Below are 19,872 nucleotides of genomic sequence, written 5' to 3' on the forward strand. Positions count from 1 at the left end.
CTTTAGATCGAGCAAGAAGCCCCCAACTCCCCTTAAAATCCAGGGAGAAGGCTCTCTACAGGAAAGGACAGAGTAGACCCCCCCCGCACAGTAAAGTTGTTAAATTATAGAGCAAAGTAAAGCTGCGGATCAAACTGAGAAACTATCTACAGTTAATGTTAATGTCATCCCTTTACTTTAGTATAATGTAGGCTATTGTATGTCCCCCTGCCCTATTTGTGTTCACTGTCTGGCCAGACAGGTATAAATGTTTCAGTTAGTGTGTTCATTCTTAATGCATGTATCTCAATTTCTGATTTGGATCACAGTTCATAGGAGGCTAGAAAGAGCTGCATCACTTTGCCCTATTAAATCTTAAATGTGTTCATAGCCAAGTAAAAATGGTTTGTTAGTGGTTTGGACATTGAAAGTTGGGTAAATAAACCCCTTAATTTGCACAATGTTATTGTGCTGATTGCCTCACACACCCTGATCTCAATATACTCGTTAACCAACAACAACCAACAATCAGGCCTCTGACCCATACAAAATGTTTTTGGTAATACCTAAATACGCCTAGTGGTTGTATATCTACAAAAAGTAGTTTTTGAGAAAAAGTAGGTATTTGGAGTCAAATATTGAGATGGTGAGATGGATGACAGCTGGCAGTATGTGGAGCTCAGCTGTGGAGAAAAGAGTCAAATCAAGGAGAGTACCCACTGGCACTGTTTCAACCTCTTCATTAATCAGATTCATCATAATGAAGGTGGGTGGGGGGAGGGTAGCTAGATAGATAGCAGTGGAGAGTCACAGGGATTGAGGGATGGAGAGAGGAAGGACTGCATGGTGTCACATACACTCCCTCATAGTTTTTCACAGATCTGATGGGACATGGGCCAGGTGTAAACAAGCTGTAAATTATCCCAAAGCTGGCACATGCAGTCACCTTAAATCTGCAGAGGAGAGTGAACAAGGATGCCACAAATGCTCCTGTGGAATTGCACACAGGGTGGGATGCAATCACCGTCCACCTCCCTCCTCCTCCTCCTCCTCCTCCTCCTCCTCCTCCTTCTCCTCTATTCCTATCACTCGAGTACTGCAGCACTGGAAGGCTTCAGTCCCATAAAACATCAGTGAATGAGAGCCCCTGACAGGTCCTCATGGTCCTCCACCACTCAACAGATGTGAAATGGCCTGATAGGCTCCCCAGAGAGGACGAGGGAGAGGCGGAGGAGAGGAGCAACAGTACAGTAAGGGTGATGTAAATGTCTGTCTACACCGGGCAATATGAACTGACAGGTAAATGACAATTCCTCTCACTGATTTACTCATTTTTATGATTGTTTTATGATTTTTCTTTACTGAATATGCAGAAAGTCTTGCTCCAGGCATTTATTGCCAGTCATAGTGTATCTTACGGAGCAATAGCTCTCTCTATGGAAGACTGATGGTACTACACTACAATACCTGCTCGATGTGCAACTTTGAGTTATGCTCGGTACACTGTAGGCCTATATGGCAGCCTTGTTTTTAGCTTCATTACAATTATTTTTTTTCCATTAATTAAAGGGTTTTTTAGAGGGTTCTTTTTAGCCCAAGACTGGAGAATTTTCTCAAACCATGAACGAGTATTTGAAGCTTCAGTTTATCAGAAAAGTAAGCAAATATGACAGTAGGCTATATGGTTTTCATTGAACAGCCACTATATAGTATTTTTATATAGTTTTTATTTGTTTGTTTTTTCCATCTCTTATTTTCACTTCAGTTGACGTCTTGCATCATAATATAATCATGTCATCGAATTTACTGAGTAGTGTTTTTTCAATGGGTGATTTATTTAGAAGCTTTTGACCGGATATGTTGCTTTTCAGTGCAGTCCATTTGTTAGCCTGACCGAGGAGCCTACAGCTAACTAAGCTAATGGTTTTCCCTTTTTGGCTCCACCTTAAAGTAAGGAAACCAGCAATTTTTAAAACAACATTAATGCACTTTCCCTGTAAAATTTAACCAAATTGGAAAGTAGAGTTTAAACAACAGGTTTTAGCTAACAGGGTTGGATAACACTTAACTGGTGTAATGTTGGGTGAAGTAACTGAGCTGTTCATTCACCCCCTCACCCAAGGGCAATCTCCAATGTGCCTGAATCACGCCTAATTTCTTGATCATAAAAGTAATCAGTCTGCTGATGAACAGTGAGAGGGGTAAAACTTTGGGTCAAAAGGAAGAATCTTGATATTGAATGTATATTGACAGCACTTAATTTATTAGATGGACAATTACATGTCCATGACTAAAACATTGCAGATCTATTAAACGCTGTGCCAACAGTGTGTGGAAATTCAACTTTTTTCTTATATTTAAAATAAAAAATTAAATAATACTAGTAGTAAGTAATGCAACTCCAGTGGTGGAATGTAACAGTACATTTACATTACACAGTACAAGACAGTGTAGTCCCTCATTCGTCCAGGAGTGTTCTGTCGTAGAAAAGGTTTCAGTCGTAGTCGTCTGGACACTGTTTTCAAAATCAAGACGTTTCGGCTCCCATCCGGAAGTTCATCACAATTCTCAATTGTGATGATTGTTTTCACAATTGAGAATGACTTCCGGATGGGAGCCGAAATGTCTTGATTCTGAAAACAGTGTCCAGATGACTACGACTGAAACCTTTTCTACGACATTACACAGTACAAGTACATTTACTCAAGTACTGTAGTGAAGTACAATTTTGAGGTACTTGTACTTTACTTTAGTATTTCCATTTAATGGTACTTCATACTTTTACTCCACTACATTGATCTGACAGCTGTAGTTACTTTGATTTTACATACAGAACATATGATTAATTTATTAAATATGATGCATTATTTTAGATTGAAGGCCCTGACCAGAGTTTGTTTTGTTTTTGGTTTATAAAACAGTTCAAATTAGCGTCACCTCAACCAGCTACATGAAAATGCTGCTTACATTTGAACGTATTTTTTATTAATCTTATTGCAGAAGATAACAGTTTATGTCAACAAGATCCACATTTTGAGTGCACAAGATAGTAATTTGTGCCCAAAGTCCTGAAGTCCAGAAAAAGATAATCTTTTGGGACTTTGGGGACTCACTCGGAAAGGGTCCATTCTGTGTAATGAATACTTTTGCTTGCTTAAAGTACATTTGAGTATTTTCACAGTATGCTACTTGATGATGATCTGAATACTTCTTCCACCACTGTGCAACTCAATGACATAATAGATAACAGATCAGGGTCTTTTGTGAAAAGAACAAATTTCACATTGCATTATTCAGTGTGCTACAGTTTTTATGAGATTATAAATAAATAATATAAATCAAATTGAGGAAGTCAAACACACTGTTGTCAATGATAACATAGAGGTCAATGTCTGAGTGGTTTATTAGAATAAGAAAGTTGACATAGAGCAAAGTCTCCATGCGGAGTGACAGGCAGAGCTCAGGACAATGTGGAGAATGGTGAACAACTGCTGGAGTGTGTTTGCGTGTGCGTGTTTAGTTTGTGTGTAGTGTGTGTGTGTACTGTGCAGTTGTCGGAGGGTGCATGCACGTGTTGCTTTTTGCGTGACGACAGACAGATTTCTTCGCGGACACAAGCACACACACTTGCATGTACTGTACAAATTCACACGTCGCTACTTCTGTACACACACAGAGGCCGTGTCGTCATGCAGCTACTGCACTTAAATTACATGTAAGCATCAAGGTTATGTACACGTAGTAGGGACATGTGTTGTCATCTGATGACAGCCTGCCCCAAGGGCCCCGGGGCAACGGGGGGGCCAGCCTCTGGTGAGAGCCACAGGACGGCGGGGTCCTTCACAGTGGCAGGAGACTCCACTCCGCAGGAAAAAAGCAGAATCTCTTTTTGAACCTCAGCCTGTATAAGTTCATTCACTCTTCCTCTTCCTCCTCCTCTTCTTCTTCTACCATTTCCTTTCAGATTCAGCATCCAAACAGGGCACAACACCTCAGTGCTGCTCACAGTACTGCTTCATTGTCACTGTCAATATAATAATAATCATGATAGTCATCAGGTTAATCTTCATTGTCGTCATCAAATCTGGCACAACAGAGAATTGAAATTGAAATCATATACAATAATATTCCATGTAATTTCAAACCAAATATCTACCACAGAAACAAACTATAGAAAAACAAACATGACAAAAATGATCAGTGCTGACTAAATACATCTACAGCTTTACAGAAATGCAAATGTTGATTTTGTTTTCGCCTTGTTTTTGTGCTTTTTTATCTCATATGTTTGCTTGGAAGGGAGCAGTTTCATGTCACTACTCCCAGTTGCGATGGTGGATTTAATATAAGTTAGCCTTTGTTTTCTAGGGCATAGAGCACATAGTACAGTGTAGCACTGTAGGGCAAGATGGCAGTTATTGGCTGGGGGGCATCGCATCACTGGGGCCACACGGCACAAACAACCCCAACACACAAAGACATGGTCTCTTTAACAAGCACACAGACACAACATGATAAATAAGAAAAAACGTCAGACAGACTCGGTCACAAGTGCTGGGTGGGAATTTCATGTGTGTGTGCGTTGATATGTGCAGGATAGAGATAAAGAGGGAGAATGTGTATGTGTGTGGGTGTGTGTGTGTGTGTGTGTGTGTGTGTGTGTGTGTGTAGGACTGAAGGCAATATGTGCTACATTTAACAAAAAAAACTCCAAACAAAATCATTTCTAAGCATAGGAAAGCAATTTCCCGCATGAGAGGCTTTGAAAATGTAATTGTAATTGTGAATTGTAACACATTAAGGATTTGATGTGAAATAAAGCGTGATTTTGAGTTCCTTTGATTTCTGTTTCTGTCACCGACTCATTAAATTAACCAGCTAACCTTTAATAGTGACAAACAGGACGAAAGCACCATCTTACATTTGGTAGAGATGTTACGTACGTGTGTGTGTATGTGTGTTTGTGTGTGTGCGCAGAGAGATAGTGTGTCTGTTAACAATAAAAAGGAACTTGAAAGAAGAAGACAAAGTGCATCTGTTGAAAGAGAAGGAATGGGAATGACATGAAGTATGTAAAGAAGAGGGAGGAAGATTTATGCTGTAATAAACAGACTGACTTCCATGAGGTTACACCTGAATTCTTCAGCTACTTTGTAATGTTGAACTAAGGTAATCAAATTATGCCGTCAGTAAGATAACATCGTGTACAGTACCTTTACTAGAACCAGTCAGTGTCGGCCTATTTCAAGCCTGAGCTCTACTTCTGATCTTAATTCAATTGCATCCCAAATTTGGTTAAAGGGCCGACAGTATTTGTGTGTATGCATGTCAGTGTGTGTGTGGCTGGTGGTTAGTGGAGGGCTAAAGAGCTGGTTGAACATACACCTTCCTCTCAGGGCTGATGTGTCTGTAGTAATCTTCTCAAGGGCTCATCAGGCCATTAGAGGGCTGGGAATGTACTTTGCCTAATCAAGCATGTTTAGTGAAACACCGGAGGAGATGCAGAGCGAGGACATGGCTGGCTGGGCAAGCCGGTCGAGAAAGAGAGGCCTCATTCACACACACATACAAAGACAAGCAGCACTCAGGTCACAGCAGAGATGGAGATGGAGAGATGAGGGGCTGGGCTGGTGGAGGGCTCCGTATCCTCAATACTAATGACCTGTTTCAGGGTGGAATGTGAAAAGAATACACTGTACTAATGTGGTGAGGCGGTAATGCAGTAACATCATGTTCGCCCGCCTGACCTCCTCCTCTGTCCTTGCTTTCATTAATCTCTTTCACTGGCTTGTCTCATGCAGTACCTCCAGCTCTGGCTGTGTATTTTTTTAGGGCTGGGTGTTGAACCTCAATGCTTTTTTGGTGCCAACTGAGATGTGTCCGTAGCACTGAGTGGTGAAAACTGTCAGCTGTCTAATACTCACTCTCCTTTCAGCTCTGTTTTTGGGCTCCACCAACTCCTGAGGGCAATATCTTCGTTCTTTAGCTGCTCAGTGCTACACTATGTTCACCAGCTAGTTGCTAACTTTGTCTGCCTGCCATTTGGTGCTGCCCAAGTAGCGTATAGTTTTTAAATATTTTTTAAGCTGAAAACCGCTGCTAGCTGAAACCAAAAACAACACTAATGAGAGCGGTGAGAGTGAACCAAACCAATTAAGTTGCAGACCTGAAAACGAAAACAATGAGCTAAAAGACGCTATAAAGCTCCATATTGCTTCAAATTGAAAATATGGTTTTGTGGAAAAACATGTATATTTAAACCATATTCTTTAATTTGTTTCAAAAACTGTCATATCGGCACTAGTATCAAAACATTTCAAATGATGCCCAGCCCCAGTATTCAGCTAAGCAGAGCCCAGCTTCTCCATTTTAGCTGTAGTTCTTTGTGTAAAGTAAAATGGTTTAAATATATTGTATAGCATACACTACTCCCACTCAGGGCTCCGACAATGTTAGCACGGATTTGTGAATGTCAAGTAAAGGGCTGCTCCACAACATTAATGGCTCAATAGAAAAAGGAACAGGTATTAAAATAAGAAGAAAGGTGAGAATGAGAGTAAAATTGATCAACGCTGTTTTTTGCACTCAATATGAGTAACACATTCATGGACACAAACCCAGAGAGACTCACACACACAAGCCGATAGACTGACGTACACAAAAACAGCACCTCTACCACACCACGACCCAGATGAACTAAAGCTATCTCTGGATCTACATTTAAATCAGGAACAGATGAGAACAGACAAAAACAGAAAACATCAAAAGACCAGACAACAGAGTGAAACTCCACACCCAAGTATACCCATGCCCATCTGTTTTCTTTATCCCGCTTTTGTTGTGTGAAACACACTGAAAGACAGAAAGAGATAAAGCCACAAGGGATGACCATTGTGACAGTTAGCAGTGCCCCAACCCTGGCCTCAGCCCCAGCCTCAGCCCCAGCTTCAGCCCTCAGCTCCTCCCTGTCCTGGCAAACCAGTGAATCACCACAGTGGGTGAAGCATAAGAGATGCCTGGTCCTGGTTGGTACATCTCACATGACGGATGGAGGTGCTGTCCTCCTCATTGATATTCTGCTAGGCTGCGCTGCTGGGCTAGGTCCCTGACTCTTAACGGCTATTTGTTGCCGCAGTCTCCTCCTGCTTCTGGGGCACAAAGAGGCTCAGTGTCGGCAGAAGAGGCTGAATGGAGCTCCCAAGTGGCCGGGCCTCACAGCCCCAGTCAGACGGCCAGACAGCCACAGCTCACATTCCCTCCTTCAAATGGACTGCAGAGCCCAAGGGGGCCTCAGGTCAGGTCAGACAGACCCAGGCATACTGAGAGGCAGCTAGGGAGGGAAGAATGGAGGGGAGATATTGTTCCTTTTCCCCAGTACCCAGCTTCTTCTCACAACTCTAAACTTCAGTTTGTTTTGCTGAGAAAACAGTGATATTATAAAATATCAAATTTAATTGGCTTTATCTTCGTCCTTATGTGTTTCTTGCTTATTATTGCTTTCTTTCATTTCATAATGGTTCTGTCCAGTACTGCTTCTGAGGTACTGGAAATCACACAAATTACAATGGGAGTCTCAACCCTTCACTAGCCACTGGTCAACCATCCAAACCTCTGATTGCTAAACATACAGAGCTTCAAGGAGACACATAAAAAAATGTTTCCATTTGTTTATAAAAAGGGAAAATAATATTAACATCAACCTCCTCCTTAAAGAAACTTCCTTATATAGTTATACTTCACAGTTAAGACAGGACACTGGTTGGGGTTGTTGTGGCCACTCATATTCACACAATCACATACACACACTGCATGATTCATTGAGAGTCACTGCCCTCTGGCACGGCTACAACAGTTTTAGTTTAATCTGAAATCCATAGTAAAGCACATTGTTGTCTGCTGGATGCCGCTGGCACAAAAAAAACAAAAGCAGAAACAAAATTTCACACTCAAAGAAGATCCATGGTGTCAAAACAGTGAACAAAATGGTGGAGGGAGACGTTTCACATTTGGCGCTGCAAGCGAAATAGTTTTTTTTTTTTATCCCCATATGTTCCTTTGAGAAGATTCTCTTTCCTTTGCACCCCTTTCTTTACATTACTGTTTATCCTGTGGTGTCAAAGTCAAGCTCTGCTGGTCATACCACTTACAGAGCAGAGGGGTGCACCTCAGATTAAGAGCAGAGGAACGTGAGACGTGAGGAGACTTTTCTCCTCTTTTTCAACTCTCTCTTTGTTTCTTTTCTCTCACTCTCTCTTCAGTCAGCTGAATGACGTCAGAACATTGAATGACAGTGAGAGAGGACAGACAGGGTAAGGTTGGACCGGGACAGTGAGTCTGAGGGGTTGATTTATTCCAGTCTGCTGTAGGAGGGAATGGGTGTTCAGAGAGAGCTTGGTGACAGGGCTCATGTACTTCACCTCACTGGCCACTGGGGGTGCGCTCTCCCATGTTCTTCCCTAGAAGATGGCTGAAGTCAGCCAGTTCTCCCAGCCCTCGAGGCCCATGCATATCTGGCCTGATGAGGCCCTGACGCTGGGGGTGATAAGGTGCTCCATTGTTGCTGTTGTAGTTGAGTGCCTCATGACTCCAGCGAGGCTCCCCATAGTCCATGTGGGGAGTGGGAGCAGAAACCACCCTCCGTCGGTCGGGGGAGTCCTGCGGCGTGGCGGGGTAGATGTATTCTCCCGCTGAGTTCCTCAGGGTGCCGCTGGGACGACTGCAACCGTGCTCGCCTCTCTGGGTGGCTAGGATCAGGTAGCGCTGGCGCTCTGTGTGCGGGGGCAGCACGACCTCCCCTGGGTCCTCTATCCGGACCATCCCTCCACCCCCTCCACTTCCATGCAGGAACTTGGAGCTCAGGTAGATGACAGAGTTGTTGGGGCAGGGTGTCCCCACAGCAGTGAGGAAAGTCTGGCTCTGGTCCCAGTCGGTGTCTGGGAGACGCATGGCCCGTTTCTGCTGCAGCGGGGTCTGCTCCGGGGTAGGCAGCAAGCCTGGGTCCATCTCTCCTTTAGGCCAACCGTTGGGCGTGACAAAGGGATTGTCTGCCTGTGAACGACGCCTCTCACCGCCACTGGTTCTTGTTACGCTCATTACTGACCCGCTGCGGCCCTGCCCCAGCATGCTCTGCTCTTTGTCACTTTTGCGGCGGGCGCCATTGGCCCCAGAGCCTCGAGAGTGGCGGTGACGGTGACTCATGATCCAGCAGACAGTGAGGCCAGAGAGAATGGCTCCTGTTGCGAAGGCTGAAACAGCAGAAACCACCAGCAGGTTTACAGACACCAGGCCATCAGGTTCCTCGATGAAACTCTCTTGGAGCAGCATTCCTACAAGGAGAGAGATACAATCATACACAAACAGAAAGTCATCAGTCAACTGGTGGAACCATGTTAATAGCATAAGTATTTCCTGTAATAAACATGTGGGCATTAACAAATGGCGAAACAAAATGGCCTATTTTCTCTCTCCCCTTTGTGGGTGGGAATGGTTGCATGCTTTCCAGCCAAGGTAGCTCTGGCTAATTGCCTTCATTACGTAAAGTGGATGGTGATTTTAATAGCTGTAATAACTGTCTTCCTGATTGAGAATAGCTCTCAACCCCAACATGTTTCACAACATTAGCTTTATGGGGAGAGATGCCAAGTCTGGCATTAATGGTGAGTAATAATTTAAAGTTTTCATACTTTATACCATGAAAATCTGTTCTCATCTAGATGTTTGTGTTGTTGCTTAGATGTTGTGACCTACAAGTATCTTGATTAAAACAGTACATATAATTATCAGTTAAGCTTATATAAAACATACCTCAAAAACTGCATACTTCTTGGTTCAGCTTTTTGTCTAATGTACAAACACAGTAAATACCTGAAACACCTGAACTTGTTTTTTATGCTGTGAATTTATAAAAAACTTAACAAATAAATATGCTGATATTTTTTCCCTTGTTGCATCTATATGCCAAAGTCTTTGCAAGGATGAGCATAAGGCGTCGTGTTTATAGATAAAGGGTACCATATCAGCAGACCAGACCACAATTTTTCTGTATTTCTTTTGTATAAGAACATGAGGGAGTTCCTCACAGAGAGAACTGTTCATGAATTATTGAATATATGAATACAGCTAGACCACAGCATGGGCTGCCATGGATCAATTAAGAAAATGCCAGAGGAAAAGTTGTTCGTTGCTGCGTGAGCTCCTGGGACCAACACCAATGAATACAATGAAATTGTGCCAAGGGAAGCAGATTGGAGAAAAGCAGAAGAAGGAAAGAGGAGGTTGTTACAGAGAGAGAGAGAGAGAGAGAGAGAGAGAGAGAGAGAGAGAGAGAAGAGAACTAAAGCTAACTAACTGCCTAAAGCGAACTTGAACATTTGGGGCCTTAGACAAACATAGTAATAGTTGTTAAATTACAACACCAATAGCAGCAGAGGGAGGACTGTCTCTACAAGGACAGTGAAATAAATCCTTTCTCACAAAATAAATGGATGTCATTAATAGACATTGGGAGCCACTTACTCACTTACACAGAGCACAGAAAAGGAACAGGATGAAGAACGGGAGAAAGAATGAACATACAGAGAACAGCAGCAATTTTTTTAAATAAACATACTTTTATTGACTGACAAATTCATTTTTAATGGGGACAAATGGAGCTAGTTGTGGTGCAAATGCTCATACAGCCTGGTGGTTAATTAATGTGGCCTGTGGCTTGTCATAATAAAGTGTTACTGTACACATTGACATTAAGCTCGGGAATGGCAGCTAAAACCCTGTGAGAGACTGCTGAACGGCTGTGCTGTGCCGGAGGTGCTCTCCTAAACATTAAAGGGGCAGATCACCAAAAAAACACAGTAAAAACTATTTCTACTCTTCCCCACAGTACAATCTATCCATCTATCTAGTTTCATGTAATTTTCTGAGGTTGCGGCATTTCTGTCCCAACAGGATAAAGCTCAAAACTGGTTTCTGTTGGTTGCGAACAAAAAAAATCACATTTTCAAAGCTCTACAGTAACACTTCTTTCCAAAAACAATGACACGGCTACTAAAGAAAAACCTCAGGCTTCTTTTTCACATTAATTTCTCTAGGTGGCCATGGCCCAAACTTTTCCAAAGACAGAAGTACAATGAACTCACAATGTACAAAGAGAAAGAGCAGAAAAAACCCCTAATGTGGTAACAAGAGTCTACTAGCTGCTCTATGAGGCTGCACTTAGGCACAGTGGTGCTTTGAGCTAAATGATAACATTGGCATGCTAACCTGCTCACATGACTATACTAACAGATAGCAGGTACAGTAATATTTAGTAGGCTCACCATTTTAGTTTAGCATGTTAGAATGATAATATTTGCTAATTAGCACTAAACACAAAGTACAGCTGAGGCTGATGGGAATGTCATTGGTTTTGCAGGTATTTGGTCATAAACCAAAATAATGGACAAATTAACATTGTGATGTGCGCTGAATAAAAAAGGGACCACCAAAGTTATTAAAATTCATCCTGAACGCTAGAGGAAAAGTCAATAGGGTTCCTCATCTGGGGACCATGAATGTCTGTACAAAATTTTATTCTCTATTATTGTGATATTTCAGCCTGGACCAAAGTGGTGGACTGGCATTGCCATTCCTAGAGACACGTTGCTAGCGTGGCTAAAAATATCATTTTGTCAAATAGAAGCTAAAACCTGACCTGAAGGTAAAGTACTGCATAGACTCAACAATGACCTAAACAAAATGGTTTAATATAAAAGTGAGAGGAATCTTGTCTGTGTTTTTCTTTGCTAGTGCAAAACTGCAGGTAACAAATGACCAGAATTATATTTACCCATTCATCGATCTCTTGTCACTTACAATTTCACATTAAAACTTCGACAATGAATCCTCGACACCATCAATGCGAGTCCATACTCTCAACAGTTTGCAGTTTCCATTGACTGAAACCTGGCATTAATCAACTGGCCTTGTTGGTCAATCAATGTCCTTTTCAGCGCCAATTAGTCCTTTATCACCAATCCAATAAGCACAGTGATAAACATGGACACAGGACTAAGTTACAGCCTATTAATTATGTGACATGCACAGTTCAGATCAGTTCACCATCGGACAAATCCTCCCGAAGAACCTGAGATCCCATTTTATCAGCGGGATTGTGTTTAGTCTTAAAGTGTATTTGTGTTTTATTAATTTTTTTGCTTGATGCCACAACCTCTTTCATTTCCTTTACATTTCTTTCCTTTGCTCTTCCTCTTCCATTAGTTAATCACTGCTTCTGAATATTAATCTTGCAGTACTACATTTCCATCTAATATTTTGATCTAAAATGGGATTGTTCAGAAGACATTTTTGTTTAACATTCTCCTGAAGTAGGTTCGCACATGTGGCTTGAGTTATGCATTTAAAGGTGTTTATTTAATCGAGTATTAAGGTTTATTTAGGAGGTTAGTTTTTGCCCAACGGGAAGTAAAAACGTGATTGCTCAAGATCTCAAAATTGCTCTGAACACAGATGGCAGATCATAATTCGGATCTCGCAACATATCTTTCCTCACTTCATTCCTTCATGCTGTCACGCAGCCAGCTCGTGGTTACATAGGCTAACCTGCACAGACATACCTTTAGTCTTTGTCTATTAATTTAAGCACCCATGTTCTTCTATGTTTACACTGAATTTGGCATTTGTTCATTGGGTTCTTTTCTCACATTGTTGGCATCTTTGTTGCAGCAGCCTAAACATAGCCCTGATTCTTGCTGTTTATTTTAAGTTCCAGGCCAGTATTCAATTTGGAAAGACTGCCATTTTCAATTACATTATCGCTCCTCTCCTCAGTAAAAAGGCTGTTCTTGGGGGCAACAGATGCGACACAAAGACAGGCATTTGGAGGTTACCAGCGTGTTCATTTACACTGTCCACGCACACACACACACACGCTGGAGTAGTTTGAAAAGTCAGGTAATGAATTGATACATTTTTTTCAATAAACCGCAGCCTTGATGACTTTGTAAACAAAAATGAAGCGCTGCAACCACAGAAAATTCAGAACAAGGCAGCAACATAACGGGGTAAAACCGCAAATCTCCTCTCTCACACACATCACATCTGGAATTGTTCTTGCTGTTTTCAGCTGCAGAGGTTGTAGATATTTCTCTAACATTTACCTCAACTGTGGTCCAGGGTTGCTGTGTGGCACTTCAGATTAAATTCTGCATGGTGCAATAATACTGCTGTCATCTCCATGTAGGAGGAGAGGTCTTGACAAGTGTGTGTGTGTATTAGTATGGCTTTCTGTGTTTGTGTATGTATGTGTGTATAAACGTTTTAGCTGTAGAACGGAGAAAGACTGGCCCTCTCACACTCTATATGCTTCCTTCTTCTCTTTGACATGGACACTCAGATATGTAAATTTTTTCATAATTTCTTTTTTTTCTCCCACATATGTCCGACTTTCTTGGATGCACAACATGTAGAGGAAATTTTTAGCCTGTGGCAATAAGCTGAAAAAGCCAATGAAAATGAAAGGACAGAATGATAGATTTGGTAGTATGTGTGTGTGTTTGTGTGACAACAGGCAGGTTTTCCTGCATCCTACCAAGAGGTGACAGTAGAAGCAGCAGCTTGCACACTCTCTCCTCCCTTCAACTCTCTTCTCCTCTTCCAATCCTGCTCACTTATTAAAGCTTAATAGAAGCCAACGGGCCTGCCTGTCGACCTGACGCACACTGAGCCGCTTGTCTTGAGGCTTCCAATTACAGTGTAACAATGAGAGGACAGGAGAGGAGAGGAGAGGAGAGGAGAGGAGAGGAGAGGAGAGGAGAGGAGAGGAGAGGAGAGGAGAAGAGAGGAGAGGAGAAGAGAGGAGGGGATAAGTGATGATTAAAGAGGTGAAGAGGAGAGAGAAAATGATGAGGAGGGGAGTTTCAAGGAGAGGAGAGACCTAGTATGTACCAAAAATGGATGGTTGGAAAGGCTCTGTTGTTTTAAGCAACACTGATAGGATATTTGTGTACAATATACAAAACAATGTTTATATATATATATTGCACCAGTTAACTGTCAAATTCAAAGTACAAAGGAGCTCGCACATAGATAAAACTTTTCTTTGGTATTCAATTTTCGTTGTCTCTAACCCACAGTCATCTGTTCCTTCATTCCCTGTACCCTGTATCCATCCCCCCCTTCAATCCTCTTGTTAGCTGTTAATCCTCTCTCCATAACTCTCTCTCTTACCCACCACTCCTTTGATCACCAGGGGTGGCGGCATGATGAGAGTAATGGCTTAAAAATTCAAAAGAGAAGTAAAGAAACTTTTACTTGCACACTTTCAAATCAAGGTCGTTCCTGCACGATCACATTTAATATCGGTGCGACAAAGTGATGTTTCTGTTACACGGCGAACGTGACAGCTGTGGTCATGTTAATCGGGATGATTTTTGTGGCTGCCTCTAAGTTTTCCCTCATGTCTTCTGCCCCCCCCACCTCCATTCTGTTGGTGAGGAAGGGAAATTAATGAAAAGCCCTGCTAGCTCCATGCCAGTTGTTAAACATTTCCCTTGATTAGAGCACTGGCAGAAGACTCTGTGCATCTGCTCGGCCCATGCTCATAGTTTGGCTGTGCTTTCAACAATGGCCTTGTGAACGTGTGTGTGTGAAAGTCAGATGAAGGGGAGGAGGATGATTTTTCACCAAGCATCAGTTATGTTGATGTTGTTCAGATACAAGCATCTGAAAGATAATCACCGTTTATTATAACTTGGGTCTAATTTCCATAATTTTGCCCATCATTTCTGTTGAGGATGATAGTACTGTACTCATCAAAGTAATTGCTGAAATCTGGGAACACTGGAGCATCACTACAATGAAGTCTGGCAAGAAGCATAAGCAAACATGAACCAATGGTTCCCAACCCCTCTCAATGGGTCGCAAGATAAATCTGAGGGGTCAAAGGATATTTAAAGATATAAAATGCAACTTTTCCGCATTAAAATGTCTAAAAACGACTAGACCTATGTTATATATTTTGTTGAGCTGTGCACTTACATTATCCCAAATGTTTCCAATCATTTTCAAACCCAGAGAAATCCATAATTTTAATTATTGTAACGGTTTTTCACTTGGTCGCCTGTCAATGGCGTCATATCCCCTTTGCGCCTGTGTCAGCATTGTGGTTGTCTGCCAGAAGCTGTCATAAATTAACTCTTTATCCAGTATTAAGCCACATTTTTACAAAACACTTTTTAGATCTTGGTCATTTTTAACTATATATTTTAACCTGATGAAGGATTTCAGTTAGCAGAGAAACAAGCTGAGCATATGTTAGCGGCAGCTAGGGTTCGCAGTGTCAGAGAAACACTGATTTTTAACTTGAAACTGCTTTATTCAGTGTTTTTACCAGTTTTAATCCCATTTGTTTTGGAGAGGAGGAGATCTCTAGGAACTAGTTCCTTTCTAACATAATCCAACCCTTATTATTACTGATCGTAAGGATGTCCAAAACTACCTAAATAAGACCCATGTTGTAATCAACCTGCTTCACCTGCTCATTTTCTACACTGGTTTTGATTACCGTCTGGAGGTGTTAGCTATTTTAGGTCTTAACAAATTAATTTGGGAACTATTTGAGGCTTCCTACAGTTCAATAAGTTCCTTAATCAAAAACCAGGCAAGGGAACACAGCACATCAAAACAGAACAAAGAGACTTCACAGCATCCCGGTGGACCTGTCGATGCCACAAGCACACACTTCTGAGCTTGATAGGTTACGACTGTGTCAGCGTACAGCCACTGATCTGAGGGGCTTTCATCTCCAGAATCCACCATTTCTCTGCATGTTAATGTATTTATGCACACGGTGATGGCAGGGATGCACGTGGAAAAGCATGTGCGCCGTAGTGTGAATAAGTGTGCATAGATGTATGAATATGTGTGTGTGTTAATATGTGACTGCGTGCACCGCCTGCACCCATGGCTCAGTGATTTTGCTCATTCTCCTCTCCTCCTAGACTGCAGGCACTATTTTGTTTCTCGTTTTTAGCATGTCTTCCTTCCTGCTGTCTTACTCCTTTTTTTACCATCCCCATTACTTCTCTTTCAGCAGATACACTATATATTTCACCCTCTACTTCCACTACTGCATCTCTCTCTCACTTTCACACACAGTACACCTCATGTTGTGAGCTGAAAAGCTAACACCAACATTGTGTTCAAGGATGGAAAGAAACTGAGAAATAATTAAAGCGCTTTAAAATGAAACAGGAACGTTGCAGAGCTCCTTACTTGGACTAAACCTTGCTTGCTCGTAAACTGTGTTTACTCTCGGGATGATTGTAAAACCATTTACAGTCCCTCCCTAACAGCGTTTTCAGAGCATTGGTGAGGAAAGCTGCTGGAAAGTTCTGCACGACTCCTGGTTAATAAAGGATATATATATATATATATATATATATATATATATATATATATATATATATATATATATATATATATATATATATATATATATATAAAATATATAAACCCAACCTCAGCTCCTGAGGGTCAGTCAGACGTGCATGTCTTGCACCCAACTAATCAATATGTTAAAACATTTATGTGCACCAGCCATGTGTTTGCAATTAAAATTCCATAAAATCCACACCAAAAAACCTGCTGTTAATAGATTCAGGTATTCAGCTGGGTCTAATAACGAGGGCAGATCAGGCTATTGGCTGGCTCAGAGTCAAGGTTTGCCATGATGACTGCATAATTACATACCTGCACGACTCTCTTGCTACCTATACATTCCTCTCTTCCACCTCTAGTTACCCAGTGTATCTAAAATTTGAACTCTCGCCCTCTTCCCTCATCTTGGTTTCTTTCTCCCCTTTCGTGCTTATAGACAATCTCTGCTTGGGGTAAATGAGGTAAGTCTATAGTTGCTTTGGGCGAGTACTGTGTGTTAAAATCATCAGCTACAGGACTTTTTTTTGTTTCCCATGAACGTTTTTTTCACAGACTATGCACACGTGTTGCTGTCAGGAATGTTCCTCATTGAATTTGTGGATTCAATTATATTAGGAGACCTTGTTTCCCAATCTGGTCAACCTTTAGCGACGCAGCTTAACAAGGGTGAGTCTGTTAGCAGTTTCAGCTGCATCCAATCCAAACAAAATAACTGGGCTGTGGCGGACACTGTGGTGAAATAAATTGTTTTCCAGAGACTTCTGTGTGCATGAGAGTGCATGTGTGCATACGTACATGTGAGGGTTTCTCAGTAGGATGTACTCTTTATTATTTTCCTCTATATCCTATGACTTACGGGTTATGGAGTTGGCTGTGCTTTCGTTTGGTAATTGATATTCTCATTTTAGGTGCAAAGCCAAAAGCAAACTGTGGGAGCAATAATAAATATTCACAAACATGTGACAGGCAATAAATTGGAGAGCAGGTTCGCATAGCATTAGTCAAACTATCTGCACAGAGGGCTCATATCTCTCGTTCCCAAATCATGAACCAGGCAATTTCAACTTAATCTTTCTCATATGCTACATCCATATATCACATCAGAGCTATGTATGGTGCTATATACGCCCACCAGCTGAAAACACATGCCAATTTGTTTTTATGTTCACATCCCCAGTGCTGAAGTGTTGGACTCATTCCTGATACAAATTTCTGTAGGTTTAAATGAATTATTAAACCATCAGACCTCATGTCAGGGCTGCACGCCATCTGGGTGGCTGATTGCGACTACCCTCGTCCCATTCGTTCAGCCACCCGCCTGCTCAGTTAATTTACAGGCTGTCTTTAATGAAATGTCTCCGCTGTGACACGGGCCAAGGCCTCGCAGGTGGACGTGCCGCCAGGACACATCCTGAGCTGAATGATCACTCAGAATCACAGAGTCTGTCAGCTGACCTGGACTAAAGAGAGCTTAACGTGATCAATACTGAGGTGCTGCAACAAACCCGTGGGTGAAAAAGATAGGAAGAAGCTGATGGACAGACAGAGAGAGAGAGAGAGAGAGAAAGAGAGAATGCTACAAAGAGGAAAGAGGCTGAAAGAAGTGACAAAGAAAGAAAGAGCAGGGAGGAAGTGTTAGAGGGAGGAAAAACATAAATAAAGTGAAAGAATGACATTGAGAGAGTGTGACTGAGTGAAACAGAGAGGGAGTGTGAAAAAAGCGCAGTAGTGTTATTGATGTGTTACAGAAAGGAGGAAAAGTGTTGTTTGATGCAGGGAGTTAGGGGAACTCACCGTGGTCGATTTCTGTCTGAATGATAGACACAAAAACAATCCCCAGTGGTGTGAGTGGAGAATAGTTACAGTACTCTGGATGTCACGCTGCAGGACTCTCTGTTGAGGCATTACACAGCACCTCAGGGTCCTGCCCGCACTTTATTGGACAACTATTACTCAGCACTGACCACAGACCTGCCCGAGGACCTTAGTCGTCATCAGCTCGCTCTGTGTGTGTGTTCAGCCAAATTCCTCAAATGCCAGTGTGTGGTGTTGAATTTTGTTCAGCCAAATTCCTCAAATGCCAGTGTGTGGTGTTGAATTTTGCAGATAGTGAGTAGAGCTGGTGGCTTCAGCTAGTGGTGTGCATGTCTGTGTGTAGTTGTGCATAAAAAGGCTCCAGATCCCCTCACGCAATGTTTAATGTGCTGATCCGTTATTTTCCATCTTTTTAACACACACACACACACACACACACACACACACACACACACACACACACACACACACACACACACACTCACATGTACCCCTTTTTTTTGAGGCTGGATCACACAAGACAACACATTAATCCAATCATGTACACACACGCACACGTACTGGTCTTTCCAGTGCTCACGCTTATATATAAGCTCCATTATAAGTCCTGCATGCATAATTATACCTGTACAAGTACATGCTTAAGTATAACTACAATTTTAGTAGTAATTTTAGTTTTAGCTGAAAATTAAACTGGATTTTGTCTACTTCTACTAATCAGTGAAAATTTCATAAAATGTAGTTTCATTTAGTAAAGAAGTACTATTTGATGAAATCTTTGCAATCAAGCACCCTAACAGTTTTATTTGTGCCTTACAAGTTATCAAGGTTATGGCCTTTTGATTAATCTAAAAAAGCAGCAGCACCAATATCAGACATTAAAGCCCCTGAAAACTTGATTTCAAAACTTTTGTATTTCTCCATAACGTCAAATATTCATGACTAAATAAAATTCAAAGTTAAAATTAAAGTTAAAGTTCTGGAAAAAACTTAGGTATTATTAATTAAGAATTTAACAATCTGCTTCATCAGGACTGTGTAGGTGTGGTTTGATCAGATTTGACTGACAATGGCCTGGAAAAAGCAAACAACCATCATCACATTTTGATTCAAATGTTGCTAAAACCTGATTGATGGATTAAAATATGTGACGTGTCTCCGACTGAGCACAGAAAAAAACACAAAACCAGAAATCTTTCATATAAAGTAACCAAAAACTTTTTCAACTTTGGCAGAACATTTTGCGTTCATGCTGAACCCCATCGCTCAGAGGAAGAAGCTGACTGAGAAAATGGGTTTTCAGGGCCTTTAAGAACTGCATTTGTAATTGAAATACTATGTAACTGGCATATATGTAATCATTTCAGAAAAGTTTTAAAGGACAACAAACGGGAACTGACATGTATTTTCTTCTCACCAACAAATCACACTTATTGTAACCTTGGATAACCTGAACTTGAACAAATTATGTCTATGATTTACTGCCGGTAAGGATCGATATGTTCTTTTTAAATCCAGGAATCTGTCTGTATTTATTTTGCTTATTTAAAAACTTAATTTTTTAATTACTCAGAGTGACTCTGTTGCATAATGAGCAGCTCATTTGCATTTGTATTGAATTTCCCTATTTTTTCTCATTCATTT

At 41.5% G+C, this 19,872-nt stretch overlaps 1 protein-coding gene across 5 annotated transcripts in view; it reads right to left on the reverse strand.

Moving 5' to 3' along the window:
- Positions 1 to 3,364: 3,364 nt before the first annotated feature.
- Positions 3,365 to 19,872, reverse strand: part of sema6bb (sema domain, transmembrane domain (TM), and cytoplasmic domain, (semaphorin) 6Bb) — a 128,140-nt gene continuing 111,632 nt past the window's right edge. For all 5 annotated transcript variants that reach the window (XM_044199480.1, XM_044199483.1, XM_044199478.1 and 2 more), the window contains one exon: positions 3,365 to 9,305. In XM_044199480.1, coding sequence (XP_044055415.1) covers positions 8,398 to 9,305 — 908 coding nt within the window. In that variant the 3' untranslated portion in view covers positions 3,365 to 8,397. The remainder of the gene's footprint in view (positions 9,306 to 19,872) is intronic.

Source organism: Siniperca chuatsi, linkage group LG6, assembly GCF_020085105.1.
Source record: "Siniperca chuatsi isolate FFG_IHB_CAS linkage group LG6, ASM2008510v1, whole genome shotgun sequence".
Taxonomy (NCBI): domain Eukaryota; kingdom Metazoa; phylum Chordata; class Actinopteri; order Centrarchiformes; family Sinipercidae; genus Siniperca; species Siniperca chuatsi.